Genomic DNA, 14,894 nt, shown 5'->3' on the forward strand with positions numbered 1-14,894 from the left:
GCAAAATACCCCCTGGTCAGGAAGGGGGTAAAATCTCCCGGGGCTTAAGTGGCTAGCATGCCACAAAAAACGGACAACAGATCGTTCGATAATCTGATCGTGTGTACGGAGCTTTGAAGGGCGGCGGGTGGTTAAATAATGCATTGCAATTTAAGTAAATTACATTCGATTTTAGTTGACTAAATACAACTAAAACAATTGCAGATGACTAAAATGCGACTAAAACTAAACTGGCATTTTAGTTCAAAAGACTATGACTAAAACTAAGTCACAATGTGATGGGAAAATGAACCCTGCACATAGGTGTGAACCAGGCTCATTTATTGGCCACCCCTTGCATCCGCTAAAGAGCAACAGGTTTTGCCTGTAGGTTGGGAAGCGTGTGATTTACATGCGTTCTACACAGTGTGAGCGCGGCCTGTACTGCCACCTCCTTGTATTACATTACTGCTTATTACATTTATTATTTTGCTTTATAACAAGCAGTGTGAATAAAGCCGGAGAACGACGTTTCTGTGGTTATTCCCGCCATTCTCTCCCTCACAGAGCAGAGTTTTATACATCACACACACAACTTTATTTGATCACAACACTCTGAGGCAACTCCCCGCCCACCGGCTGTCTATGGCGCGCCTGCTCCATTGCTCCGCCCCCCCTCCGTGCTTCGACGCCTCTCCTCCTAGCTATCTTTAGCTCGGGCTCGTGTTGTGTGACGTCACTTCGCCAGCGCCGGAAGTTGCACACAAAGTTTGGCCGCAGAGAAGTCCGTGATAAGAAATATGATGCCTGGACCCGAATGTGGTCCCCTAAGGAAGGCGGTAAGAAAAAATGGCGCACCGCTGTAGGTATAGCTGTGATTACTGCGCAGCAAACTACACCTCAGCTGTAGAGCTGGCTAGACACCTGGGCAGCAAGCATAATCCAAGCCTGCAGATAACTAAACCCCAGGAACAGAAGGATGCACACCGTTTGAGCTACTTCCTGAAGGCTCACATGCAGGAAGCCCTCCTTGTGGGCCTGGAATATGTCCTGGAGGAGAAGGGCTCATTGTACAAATCCTCCTGCCAGCTGTGCGGCGTGGTGAATGCCGATTTGCCAACTATAGTCGCCCATATCACAGAATTAGAGCACGCTGAGCGCTATATTAGGAAGCGCTATGCCTACCTACTGCCCTGTTTCAGAGGCAACCCCAAAGATAGTATCTACGTGAAAGCTCTGATAGATGCTTCTATAAAGATCCTGGAATGGCAGGGGTGCAGAGAAATACGGGCCACGTTCCCTGAGGGTGACCATACATCAAGAGAAGCCTCTGAGGACCTTCCAACATCCAAACCTGAGAGTGAGGGTAAAACAAGGGGAGCTTCCGAGGACATTCCACCATCCAAACCTGAGAGTGACGGTAAAATAAGAGAAGACCCTGAGGGCACTCCAACATCCAAACCTGAGAGGGAGGGTAAAACGAGGGGAGCTTCCGAGGACATGCCACCATCCAAACCTGAGAGTGATGGTAAAATAAGAGAAGACCCTGAGGGCCCTGCACCATCTAAACCTGAGAGTGGCGGTAAAATAAGAGAAGACCCTGAAGGCCCTGCACCTTCTAAACCTGAGAGTGGCAGTAAAATAAGAGAAGCCTCGGAGGACACTCCAACATCCAAACCTGAGAGTGATGGTAAAATAAGAGAAGCTTGGGAGGACACGCTACTATTAAAATCTGAGAGTGATGGTAAAACAAGGGGAGCTTCCGAGGACACGCTACCATCCAATCCTGAGAGTGACGGTAAAACAAGGGGAGCTTCCGAGGACACGCTACCATCCAATCCTGAGAGTGACGGTAAAATAAGGGAAGCCTCCGAGGACACCGTACCATCCAATCCTGAGAGTGATGGTAGAACAAGGGAAGCCTCAGAGGACACCCTACCATCCAATCCTGAGAGTGACGGGAAAACAAGGGGAGCTTCCGAGGACACGCTACCATCCAATCCTGAGAGTGACGGGAAAACAAGGGGAGCTTCCGAGGACACGCTACCATCCAATCCTGAGAGTGACGGTAAAATAAGGGAAGCCTCCGAGGACACCCTACCATCCAATCATGAGAGTGACGATAAAACAAGGAAAGCCCCTGCAGACGACCCACCATCCAAACATGAAAGTGAAAATAGTTCTCACCCACAATTGAGTCCATTACCATATCAGAAGCCTTGTTTGGATGAGAGCCACCAAAGTTACCGCTACAATAAGATGCCCCAAGCCTCTATGAGCGATGACGCACCTTTGGCCAAAAGAAGCAGGCCTTCCCCTGACAGTGGCCAGGATGCTTTACCTTCAACAGCGCACATTTCAAAGCATCGAAGCTCACCCTATAATAAGAGCCACACTATTAGAATGGATTGTACAGCTACACAGAAATTAGAGTTCAGAACAAATAATGAATTTTTAGAATATTTAGCTAATTTTGTGATCTCTAATGATGAAGATGTCATCTTAATTCGGACGATTATCCAAAACTGCATTAAGGCATTGACAAACTTTCAGGAAGAAGAGGCAGAGAAGCAGAAGAGCGATCATCAGGCTGAGGCTCCATTGGCGGACATAAGCATGACTGCCCACAAGATCCCAGGTATTTTAGAGGACGAAACCGAGCCGCATTTATCGCATTCTGAAACTACATTGCTCAAAGACCACTCAAATCCTCCCTCAGACGCCATCCCTAGAAATGAAGCCACAGACTTATTTTTCAACAGTATTAAAGACATGGATGAGTCCGAGGTGGTCAGCATTTTCCAGAAAATTGCTACCATGAATCCTGAATTTCAAGAAATGAACATACCTACAGTTATCAGATTCTTGAAGTATTCTGGCAGATTAAAGAAGTCTTGATGCTGTGAAAATCATGAATGTGCTCTCAATGACTGCTGTTTTGTTTTTATTTTCTGAAGAGGTTCCAGATAGAATAACTTGAATATAATAATGTTCAGCACTTAATTGCCAATTTCTGTTCTCTCTTGTATCATACAAGTTGTAAGTCAGCGGTTTTTTCATACAGTATTTTTCTTTTTTATTAATAGGGAAGGCACGAATCCTCTGTCAGGCTTTTACCATTTTCTGAAACTTGGGTGGCAATACTTTCTGTACCACCTGCCCCAATGAAAATGGTTTCCCTGAACCGGAAATGAGGAACAATGTGCAGCAGGGACACAGCAATGTCACATTGATAGGGGTTCTACTCTACTACAAAATCCGTTTGTATTTCCACTTTATTGCTTTTGAAGACTTTTTTTTTTTTTTTTTTTTTTCTTTGCCCCCTCACTTCTTTGTTGTGAAACTGTTGATAATAGGGCAAGAAGTGAAGGTGGAAAGCTCTGTGACAACCACATAAAGCAGTAAAAAAACAAACTGACAGTTCTAATCTGATCTACTTTACCACTTATACAAAACTTAAAAAAAAAAAAAAGTTTGGTTGGTTATAGATTTTAATGTAACACGAAAAAAATGTTAAATGCAAAGTGTTACTGATATAAAGAAATTCATGTAGCTGAGAATGTCAGACTTGCGTTTAAGGGAGGATACTGTGTAACAATTAAAAGCTGAATTTTTGGTATGGTTTTTCTTGCATACTTATATTGGTTCAACATGGAGCAATGTAAGTATGCATATCTCGTACCTGACTGATCTGTGAACAGTAAATTACTTTAATCACCACTATTACAATGATGGCAGTAATCTTCCAGTTCCGGTACCTGAGCGGTTGCCCTTCTGTAGAGTAACTATGGAGTAGTCGCTCGGTCAGCATTACCACCGTTCAGAGAAAGCCTTTTTTCTCTTTTTAATAAATTCAAGGCATTTTGACTGGATGATGTTATGTTACGAACTCCCATCTCATCCAATCAGAAAACGCCTTGTATTCATTGATTTTCTCTGCATGGTGGCAGCTTTATTGAGAATTGAAGGTATCCCAAGGTCATATCTAGGAGAGAATACACTTGTATAAATCAACCTAAGCAATTCAGGAGTATATGGTGCATTCTCTGCTTCTGGGATGCATAAAGAAGAAAACCAGAAAGCTGGGACGGCTTTTTCTCAACATTTCCGACTTGAACCACATGAAGCAACTCCTGTTTTTTGTTGAAAAGTCAGGCTTGAAACCATAACAACGTTTTTATAATAATTTGGACTATCTGAAAACAGCACAAAACTGTAAAACTTTTAGGTGACCATGTTGAATTACAAAAAGTTCTAAGAAGTAATTTACCTGTAAATTAGGCATTTACATTCTCACTTTTCAAGCTTCAACTGCTGCTGAACTCACCTTGGATGTGGAAAAATTGTCCCCCAAAGAGCACCGGATCTGACACTCTCAGTAGTATTGATCTCTTGGGTACCCTGCAGCTCTCACTGAACTTCTGCTTCTCTCAGTTTCACCCACCGCTGTCTCCTGTAGAGATGTGGAGGACAGCAGGATTTGTCGGTGAGGACTGTGGGGAAGTCAGGAAATCAATACTCATGAAAGTGTCTGTCTGTTTCCCTGTGAATTCCACAGGATAGTTTCTCAGGATTAGAGCAGCACCGAGAAGAGAAAGTGAGTACACACTTTTATTTTACAGGTAGATACAATCTTAGGAGCTCTTGTATATTAACAGGGTCTTTTAAAACAAAGATAAACTATTTCGATAATGTACACCAGGTAAAAATGAGATGTTTTTGGTTTATTTACCTTGGTTTTATAATAAAGATGTGATTTTAAGTTTGATAAGTCCTGTCTGTAGTGCTCCTTTTTTATTTTAGAATGGAAAAGGCTTAGAACCCCTGTCAGGTTTTCACTGTTTTCTGGAACTCTGTTGGCAATATTTTGTGTGCTGTACTGCCTCAGTGATAATGGTTTCACCAGACAGTGAAAAATGTGCATGCTTGTTCTCCCTTTTTTTTTTTTTTTTTTTATAAGTAAGGATGCTAAATACATGCCCTTTGATTCCCACCCCCCCCCCCCCCCAATTAAGCTTTCGGCTCTATAGTTGAAGTTTTACTACCACATATTTTGTAGGGAGGTACAGGGGTTTGTGGGGTGGCACCTCTTATGGAGGCTTTTAGTATTTTGGGTTTTTAGGGAATTGGGCACTAATAGATTTGCTTTAAATTGCCCATATATAAAAGAGAGCTTCTAAAAATGCCAGTTCCTAGGCTGCCTGTCATTCAGATCTTTGTGCTTCAATACTTGAATATGCACTGACCTCATACAATACTTATTTTTTGATCTGCTTGTTTTTCAGAGTAAGTAACTGACTTAAAGTACTGAAGCTAGAGCGATCCAGGCAATTAGTATTTTCAGATGAAGTTCCGCAGTGGCAGTGCCCAAACTTCTCTCAGTACAGGATTCCCTTAAAATATATCGAACGCTAAAAAAGTTTTCATTATTTTTGGGTAGAGTAGGGTAGGTTTAACCACTTGCCTACTGGGCACTTTAACCCCCTTTCTGCCCAGGCCAGTTTTCAGATTTCAGCACTGTCACACTTTGACAATTGCATGGTTATGCAACCCTGTACTTGAACAAAATTCTTTTTTTTTTCTTTTTTTTTTTTTTTTTTTTGAGACCAAGCTTTATTTTCATGGTAATTTTGATCGCTACTGGGTTTTTATTTTTTGTTAAGCAAATGAAAAAAAGACCTAACATTTTGGAAAAAAAAATTAGGTTTCTGTTCTAAAATGTTGTAAATAAGTCATTTTTCTCCTTCACTGATGTGCACTGATAGGGAGCACTGTTGGGGCTGCACTGATCATCAGGACACTGTTAATCAGTGCCCTGATTATCAATGTAGATGTCCCCTTTCACACTGACAGGTTACCGGCTCTCCTCTCCTCACGCACTGTCAGCGTGAGGAGAGGACTGCTGATAACCGGAAAATCCTGTTTACTGTTATTTTGGCTATAGCGTGGTCGTGAAGAGGTTAAACATCTCTCAGGTTTTATTTCTGATGGGGGGATTTTATTTACCTTCTGCCTTGGGGGGGGGGGGGGGGGCACAGGAAATGAGGTAAAATCCTGTCTTGGGGCTGGCTCACAGATGAATGCAGGCTTTATAAAGAATATCTTTACTTTTTTTTTTTTATTTATTTATTTTTTGCATAGAATAAAGTAGGTTTCAACATCTGTCAGAATAAATATATATATATATATATATGTATGTATGTATGTCTGCTTTCCATGGGGGATATTTTCACTTTTTACCCTTCTTCGTCAACAGGAAATGAGAGAAACTCTCTAGAAAGTTAATGGGAAATCGTTTTACGGTAACATGCATGTTTTTGCGGTGGTGCCATTAAGACTAGGTTTAAATCTACGCATATCGGAAACATGCGCAAAATTGCGTGCCCTCCTGACATGCGCAGAAACATGTAAAGAACCCTTTATCGGATGCACAGTGCTGCTATTACTTGGTAACGGCACCCTCATTCATCTGCAAATGAGCACCTTATGTTTTGGGGGAAAAAATCAGAACTACTTTTTGTTTCTCTTCTGTAGGGCAGCCCATTGAAATGCATGAATATGCTGCCATACACACAATGCATGGGAACCTGCTAAAAATTTGCGTGCTTTCCCAACACACACCACAACATGCTGCTTTTTAGCAGATGTGCATCAAAGCCATTATTAGTAATGACACTCCCATGCCTCTACTATTGCATGCATTTTTGTACGCGCCAGAGCACATGGTGCTCCACCGTATTTTTAGAAAAGAGTCAGACTTCTTTTCTGCATTTCCCACACCTAGGACCGCCCAAAATAATGAATGTGCTGCCCTACAATGCAACACATGAGAAGGAGCCTAAAACATGCATGCGCTTGGTTACACTGTAGGTGTGAACCAGTCCTAAATGTTAATGACACACCTACGCATCTGCTAACGCACATTTTAGTGACAGTGCCATTAAGGCTAAGTTCACATCTGTGTGCAAAAATGTGTGCTTTCCCATCAATACACTGCTCTTTAGCAGACACATTGCATTGCCCTTAAATGTTAATGGCACCCCCACGTATCTGCTAAAGTGTATATTTTTGTGCGTGCCACACCATATGGTGCCACGGTACAATGTTGTTTGATGCATTTTTGTAGAAGTGTCAGGGAATTTGTTTTAATTTTTCTCACACATAGGGTAGCCCATTGAAATGAATGGGCTGCCCTACATGTGATATGCGGAAATGCGTTGAAGCGTACCCATGCTCAGTAGCACCTGTATGTCTGAGCCAAGCTTAACCACTTCCAGCCCAAGCCAATTCTGGCACTCCTCTCCTACATGTATAAATCATCATTTTTTTTTGCTAGAAAATTATTCAGAACCCCCAAACATTATATTATATATGTTTAGCAGAGACCCTAGGGCAGTGCTGGCAAACCTTGGCACCCCAGATGTTTTGAAACTACATTTCCCATGATGCTCATGCACTCTGCAGTGTAGTGGAGCATCATGGGTAATGTAATTCCAAAACATCTGGAGTGCCAAGGTTCGGCATCACTGCCTTAGGGAAAAAAATAGCATTTGTTGCAACTTTTGTCACATGGTATGTGCGCAGCAATTTTATAAATATGTTTTATTTTGGGGAAAAAAACTTTCATGAATTAAAAAAAAAAAAACACTAAAGTTGGCCTGATTTTTTTTTTGTTAAAGATGATGTTACGCTGACTAAATAGATACCCAACATGTCACGCTTTAAAATTGCGCACACTCGTGGAATGGCACCAAACTTCAGTACTTAAAAATCTCCATAGGCGACATTTATTTTACTTAGTTTTTTTATTTTTATATTCCCTTCAGCCACCTGTAAAAACAATAAAGCGGCTGTGCTTTAATTGTTTTTACAGTGCAGGGAATTGCTGGCAGAAAAAAAAAAGATCTGAATGGTGCCTGCAGTTGCAGCATCATTCAGATTTAACCACTCAAAGTCCAGGACGTTGTATGATCTCCAGCGGGCTGGAAGTGGTTAAATGTTAAGGGCACCCACACGCATCTGCTAACGCACATGGTTTGATGCCTGCCAAACCGCATGGTGCCATAACACCATGTGATTTATTGCAGTGCATTTTTTGGAAAAGAGTCCGAAGACTTTTTCTGTTTCTTTTGCATAGGGCAGCCCATTGAAATTAAGGGCCTTCCCTACACCAGACATGTGGAGTATGCAACAACATGTGCAAGCTTGCTCGCAACTGTAGGTATGAACCATCCCTAAATAATAATGGCACCCCTATGTGGGTCGGTACTGCATGTTTTTGGAAAAGAATCAGAGTTTTTGTGCATAGGGCAGCCTATTGAAATGAATGGACTGCCCTACATGCGATGTGTGGGACCGCGCAGAAAGTACGTGTTTTGGTTCCATTTAGGTTCGGTTCACATCTATGTGCAAAATTCCCGACATGCACAGAATTGTGCTGGCTCCTGCCGGCCATTTAGGGGTTTAGAATGTTGGTAGGCGGGGCTTATGGTCATGATCAGAAAGCTCCTGATAGCAAGCAGCATTCCTGAGTTCTCTGTTAGCCTCCGGTAACTGTGCTGGGAGCGTGCAGGGTGCGCACTCTCGGCACAGTTTGGCGCCGTGGCCCTGCTGCCGTGACGCTTCATATTTGCGTGCATTCTGCGCCAAGAGATTGATGGTGTCCCATGCATCTGCAAATGCCACATTTTTGGGAGAAGAGTCAGGAATTTCTTATTTTGCATTTCTCACATGTAGGGTAGCCCATTGAAATGAGTGGCCTGCTCTATGTATTAAGCGTGAGAACACATGCTCTTGATCACACCTGTTAGTGTGAACCAATCCTAAATATTAATGGCACTCATGCACATCTGCTAACAGCAAACTGCATAATGCCACATTTTTGGAAAAGGGTCAGGGTCCTCTTTTCTATGTTTTTAGGGCCATCTATTGAAATAAATGGGCTGCTCTACACGACATGCAGGAAATGCGCTTGGTCCTCTTGGCACAGTTATGTGGGTGGTGTGGCTTGCATTTCCATGAGCACAGCAGCTCACTCATTGCAGAAAACTCAGGAAAAAAATCCCTGACCCTTTATTAAAAACGTGATTGCTGCGGGAGTACCTTTAAGGTCCTATTCAGACCTGTGTGGCATCATGGCATGGTCATGTTTTTTTTTTTTTTGGCGTTTGTCAGGAGACTCCATCGGGCAGTCCATTCACCTGAAAGGGGTGCCATTGCTCCACAAACGCACCAAAGTAAACTCTGCATCTTTTTTGGGCAGTGAGCCTCAATCTGTTTTGTAATGTATCAATGCATTACTTTTTCTGTGCCAGGATTAGCGAAAAGGGACTACATGTGCTGTGTTCATCAGTGACAGAGCAGTAGCACTTATCTTGACAGCGAGGTAGCAATGTATGAAGCTACTGTAAGCCATGGTGGGCTTGCTCATTGAAATTAAGGGCCTGCCCTACACCAGACATGTGGAGTATGCAACAACATGTGCAAGCTTGCTCGCAACTGTAGGTATGAACCATCCCTAAATAATAATGGCACCCCTTAATAATAATAATGTAAGCCCTTAATTTCAATGGGCTGCCCTGTGCAATGTTGTTGCATACTCCACATGTCTGGTGTAGGGCAGGCCCTTAATTTCAATGAGCAAGCCCACCATGGACAAACCATACCAGACCACATGTTCTCAACATGAACTGTCAGTTGGCAGAGCAGGCAGATGCCGGAAGCCTTCAGTGCGAGCGGAGTTTTTTTTTTTTTTCCCTCTTCTTTTTTAGTTTAGGTGGTGTGGCAGGCATCGTGGCGGCTGATGGATCTACACTGGGGGACATTGTTCTTCAAATAAATGACTTGTCAAAAATGGCCTACTGACATTTTTTTACACTACATTTTTTTTTTTTTGGTGGGGGAGGGAGAGTAGGCCTTACTCATTCACATGGGAGGGCTGGGATCCGGGGGGCCCCCTTCTTAAAGGGGGCTTCCAGATTCTGAATAAGCCTCCTACAACCACCAGCCAGGGTTGTGGAAAAGGGGGCCTTGTCCCCATCAACAAGGGGGGAGGGGCTTGAGGGGGGCTACCCCAAAGCACCCTCCCATGTTGAGGACCTGTGGCTGGTTTGGTTCCGGGGTGGGGGGTGCTTGCTCACCCCCCCCCCCCCCCCAACCCTTCCTGGCATGCCAGGCTGCATGCACAGAAAAGGGTCTGGTATAGATTTTGGGGGGCCTCCACGCCATTTTTTTTTTTTTTTTTTACATTTTGGTGTGGAGTTCCCCTCAAAATGTATACCAGTATGTGTTGGGGGGGGGGGGGGGGGCACGTCCGTTTTTTTCCCCTCCTTGTTTTTACATTTGGCTATCAGCGTGGAAGCCTGCTGACAGCTAATGACTTAATGACATGATGTCCGGCTTCCCGGCCCACCCCTTAACAACCAGCTATACAACGTATATTTAACTGCTTGCTGACCATATACAGTACATATACGGTGACAAGGTGGCTCTCCTGTGCAAAATCATGTACCTGTACGTGATTCTGCATGTCTGGGGCACGCGCACCCTGGTGACCTGCTCCCGCTGTTATTGGACGCAGCGGGAGCCAAGCAGCGCGTCAGGTGGACTCGATGTCCGCCAGAACCTGCCGAACGTTCAGGAGAGAGGCAGAACGGCTGTCTGCCTGTGCAAACGAGGAAAATAACCGTTCTGTGAGAAGGGAAGGTAGTGATCCTGTGTTTCTGCTGAGCAGGAACACAGATTATTGCCTTCCCACAATACAAGCACACCCCACAGTTAGAAAGCACTCCCTAGGAACACATTTAACCCTTTAATCACCCCTGATGTTAACCCCTTTCCTGCCAGTGTCAGTACAGTGTTAGTGCATATTTTTAGCACTGATCACTATTACTGGTCCCCAAAAAAGTGTCTGAATTGTCCACCGCAATGTTGCAGTCCTGCTATAAGTCTCTGATCGCTGCCATTACTAGTAATAATTAAATAAGAATTCCATAAAAATATCCCATAGTTTGTAGATGCTATAACATTTGTGCAGACCAATCAATATACGCTTATTGGGATTTTTTTTTTTACCAAAAATATGTAGCAGAATGTATATTAGCCTAAATTTATAAAGAAATTAGATTTTTAATATTTTTTTAATTGGATACATAATGACTGCAGAGGTGATCAAATACCACCAAAGGAAAGCTCTATTTGTGGGGAAAAAAAGGTACAGTGCTGCATGACTGTCCAATTGTCAGTTAAAGTAACGCAGTGCTGTATCACAAAAAAATGGCCTGGGTGGGGTAAACCTTCCAGAGCTACAGTAGTTAACCACCTCAATACTGGGCACTTAAACCCCCTTCCTTCCCAGACCAATTTTCAGCTTTTAGCGCTGTTGCATTTTGAATGACAATTGCGCGGTCATGCAACACTGTACCTAAACCAAATTTATGTCATTTTTTCCCCACAAATAGAGCTTTCTTTTGGTGGTATTTGATCACCGCCAGGTTTTTTCTTTTTTGGTGCACAAATAAAAAAAGACCGAAAAGTTTGAAAAAAAAAAAAAGTTTTTTTGTTTAGGTTATAAAATTTTGTAAATAGATACGTTTTTTCCTGCACTGATGAGCACTGATGACGCCGCACTGACAGGCACTGATGGGGTGGCACTGATATGCAGCACTGATAGGTAGCACTGATATGCAGCACTGGTGGGCACTGATATGTGGCACTGATATGCAGCATTGGTGGGCACTGATAGGTGGCACTGATGGTGCGGCACTGATGGGCACTGATAGGCAGCACTGGTGGGCAATAATGGGCACTGGTGGGCGGCACTGATAGATGGCAATAACGGGCACTGGTGGGCAGCACTGATAGGGGGGCACCACTGGCAGGCTCTCTGAGCCCTGTTTGCCATCCCTGGTGGCCATGGTGGGCATCCCTGGTGGTCATGGGTGGGCATCCCTGGTGGCTCTAGTGGCACCCCCTCCCCCCAGGGCTGCACTGGTAATCAATCATCTGATTACCAGCACAGACCCCCCCTGTGATCAGTGAGTAATTAGAAATACTCACTGATCACCCCGGCTGCAAAATCGATCCTCTCCTCACTGACAGGATCTGTCAGGAGGAGAAGAGATCGAAGCCGTTTCAACAGCTGTATTGACATTACATGACGGCTGTAATTGGACACAGCAGTCATGTGATCAGGCGGGCCAATCACAGGGCCCTCCTGCCGAGTCTTGTCGCTCTGTGTCCTCGGGACACAGGCACATCGAGATTGCGCCGCTGCGCGTGTCCGCGGTGGCGTGATCTCTCTCCTTCTGAAGGACGTTACGGAACGTCCGATCAGAAGGACGAGACTCCCACCCGGCCGTATATGCATCAATCGCAAGGTGCATAGATGTGAAGCGAACGTAAACTCCTGTGTATGTAAGCCTATGTGTCCATGCCGACATAGGGTCTTAGAGGCAGGGGGGGAAAAAAAAAAACTATACACCGCCAGTGCATCCCGTAGCAGTGGGGTTTTGAAAGGTAAAATGCTTGACGCCTGTAAATGCCAGGTGCGCTTAAAGGATAAGTCCACCCTAACACTAAAATCCCTGCATCTATAGATCTCCATGATCTAACACTAACCTATCTAGCCCTGTAAAGAAGAAATCGGTATACTTATCTTTTTTAAGGCGATCTGACATGGTCTCCAGCGGCGGAAGCTCTGCAGAATACACGGCTGATAACGGCTGTGAAATGAATGGGAAGTGACGTCACCCATAGAGATACTATGGGGTTTCCGTTGTCTGCTGTGTCCTCTGCACCCGCCTCCACAGGGAAGCCGCCACTGACAGCTCAGATTGGGATCGGGTCGGCTTAAAAAAAGGTAAGTTTACTGATTTCTTCTTTACAGGGCTAGGTAGGCAAGTGTTAGATCGTGGATGTCTATAGATGCAGAGATTTAAGTTTTAGGGTGGACTTACACTTTAGGCATTAATTCATTTAAAGAGGAAGTAAACCCTCCACTGACACTTTTACCTATAGGTAAGCCTATGATAAGGCTTACCTATAGGTACTGTAAATATCTCCTAAACATGTACCGTTTACGAGATATTTACCTTAAATGCAGCCAGTGACGTCACTGGCGCATGCACTTGTGAGCCAATAGCAGGCGAGCGCGCGCCCGCCCTGACTCGTTCCCTAGGAAGTCCGTGCGTGTGACCGGCGGACCCGATGTCCGCCGGTCACTCGGCAATCGTCGGTGGAGAGGGAGAAAGGCAGGCGGCTAATGTAAACAAGCCGCCTGTCATTCTCCCCTGTGTAGGAATAGTGATCATACGGTTCTACTATGTAGGACCGTTGATCACTGTTCCTACACCAGTAGCCATGTCCAATCACGGTTAGAAGCATGCCCCTAGGACACACTTAACCCCTCCTTCCCCAATAAAGTTAACCCCTTCACTGCAGTAATGTCACTTGTAACCCCAAAAGTGTCAAAAATGTCAGTCAAGGGTCCGATCTGTCCGCCGCAATGTCGCAGTACCGCAAAAAAAAATCACAGATCGCCGCCATTACGCATTAAAAAAAAAACAACAAAAATGACAAAAATCTTTCCCTTGGTTAGTAAACACAATAACTTTTGCGCAAACCAATCAAAATACGCTTTTTGCGATTTTTTTTTTTTTTACCAAACATATGTAGCATAAAACAAATTGGCCTAAAATGTTAAAAAATTTTGATTTTTAAATTTTTTTTGGGAATTTCATATAAAAAAAATGTGAAAAATATTGTTATTTTTGCAAAATTGACGATCTTTTTTTGTTTATAGCGCAAAAAGTAAAAATCGCACAGGTGATCAAATACCACCAAAAGAAAGCTCTGTTTGTGGGGAAAAAAGAACGTCAAATTAGTTTAGGTACAGCGTTGCACGACCGCGCAATTGTCCGTTAAAGTCACGCAGTGCCGAATCGCAAAAAAAACCCTAGTCGGAATAGGGGTAAAATCTTCAGGGGCTTAAGTGGTTAAATAGTAAGAATACATTATTATTTTGGCCAATAAAATGAATGAACTCCAAAGCGTTTACCTTGCCTTAGGCTCCATTCACATATAGGTGTTTCAGATTGCGGGCAGAATTGCCGCAATTCTGAACCATCGCAAGTCCTGAGACGCCTAGGGGATTCCCGTGATTTGCAATGGCACCCAAACGCGGCGTGATTTTCACTCGACAAACGGCGGTAAAATTGTGCAAACAGAATCGTGGGACGCCTGTAGCCCAAAAGAAGTTCTTGTACTTCTTTTGGGCGTCCGCGATTCTGTTTGCGTGATTTTTCCGCGATTTGTCGGGCGATAATCGTGGCAAAATCACACCATGTTTGGGGTGCCATTGCAAGTGACTGGAATCACACGGGCGTCTCGCGACTTACAATGGTCCAGAATCATGATCTGAAACGCCTATATGTGAATGGAGCCTAAATGTGTTACACCATTACCATCATCAGGCGTTTTGTCTTATATATAGTGTAACACACAGTGTGAATAAAGATGAATGAAGACGTTTCTCCAGCTATTCCCGGAATTCCGCCACGCAGATTTGTTCACATGATAAACGTGCCTTTGTTTTTGACACAATTCCATGAAGCGCCCCACCCACTTCCCCCAACAGCCTGAGCCCAGCCCAATGCCCCCTTTCGCCGTTCTCCGCCCCCCGCGCTTATTGACTGGCCACCCGCTGCGCATGCGCGCCTCTCTTTAACTCTCATTAGGTCACTAGAGTTGAAAGTTCTCGGCTCGCACTGCGTGACGTCACACCGCCGGCGCCGGAAGTGGCACACCAAGTAGCCGCGATAAGACATCTGATGCCTGTGAACTGAATGTAGTAGCCGACCCGTCACCTAAGGAATGCGGATAGGTAAATTTCGCTCTCCAGTCCACAGGTTTCCAAA

General features: G+C 44.2%; 1 protein-coding gene across 1 annotated transcript; it reads left to right on the forward strand.

Annotated features, from left to right (window-relative positions):
- The first annotated feature begins 735 nt into the window (after nt 1-735).
- On the forward strand, nt 736-3,002 carry LOC309550637 (uncharacterized protein). The gene has a single exon (XM_082250975.1). The coding sequence runs from the start codon at nt 829-831 to the stop codon at nt 2,875-2,877; it is 2,049 nt and encodes a 682-aa protein (XP_082107101.1). The 5' UTR covers nt 736-828; the 3' UTR covers nt 2,878-3,002.
- Nucleotides 3,003-14,894: the final 11,892 nt, after the last annotated feature.

This window comes from Pelophylax lessonae (assembly GCF_965119305.1).
Source record: "Pelophylax lessonae genome assembly, chromosome: 3".
Taxonomy (NCBI): domain Eukaryota; kingdom Metazoa; phylum Chordata; class Amphibia; order Anura; family Ranidae; genus Pelophylax; species Pelophylax lessonae.

Excerpts from the sequence above, each read along its gene's own strand:
- LOC309550637 (XM_082250975.1), top strand. The coding sequence starts at position 829 with ATGGCGCACCGCTGTAGGTATAGCTGTGATTACTGCGCAGCAAACTAC.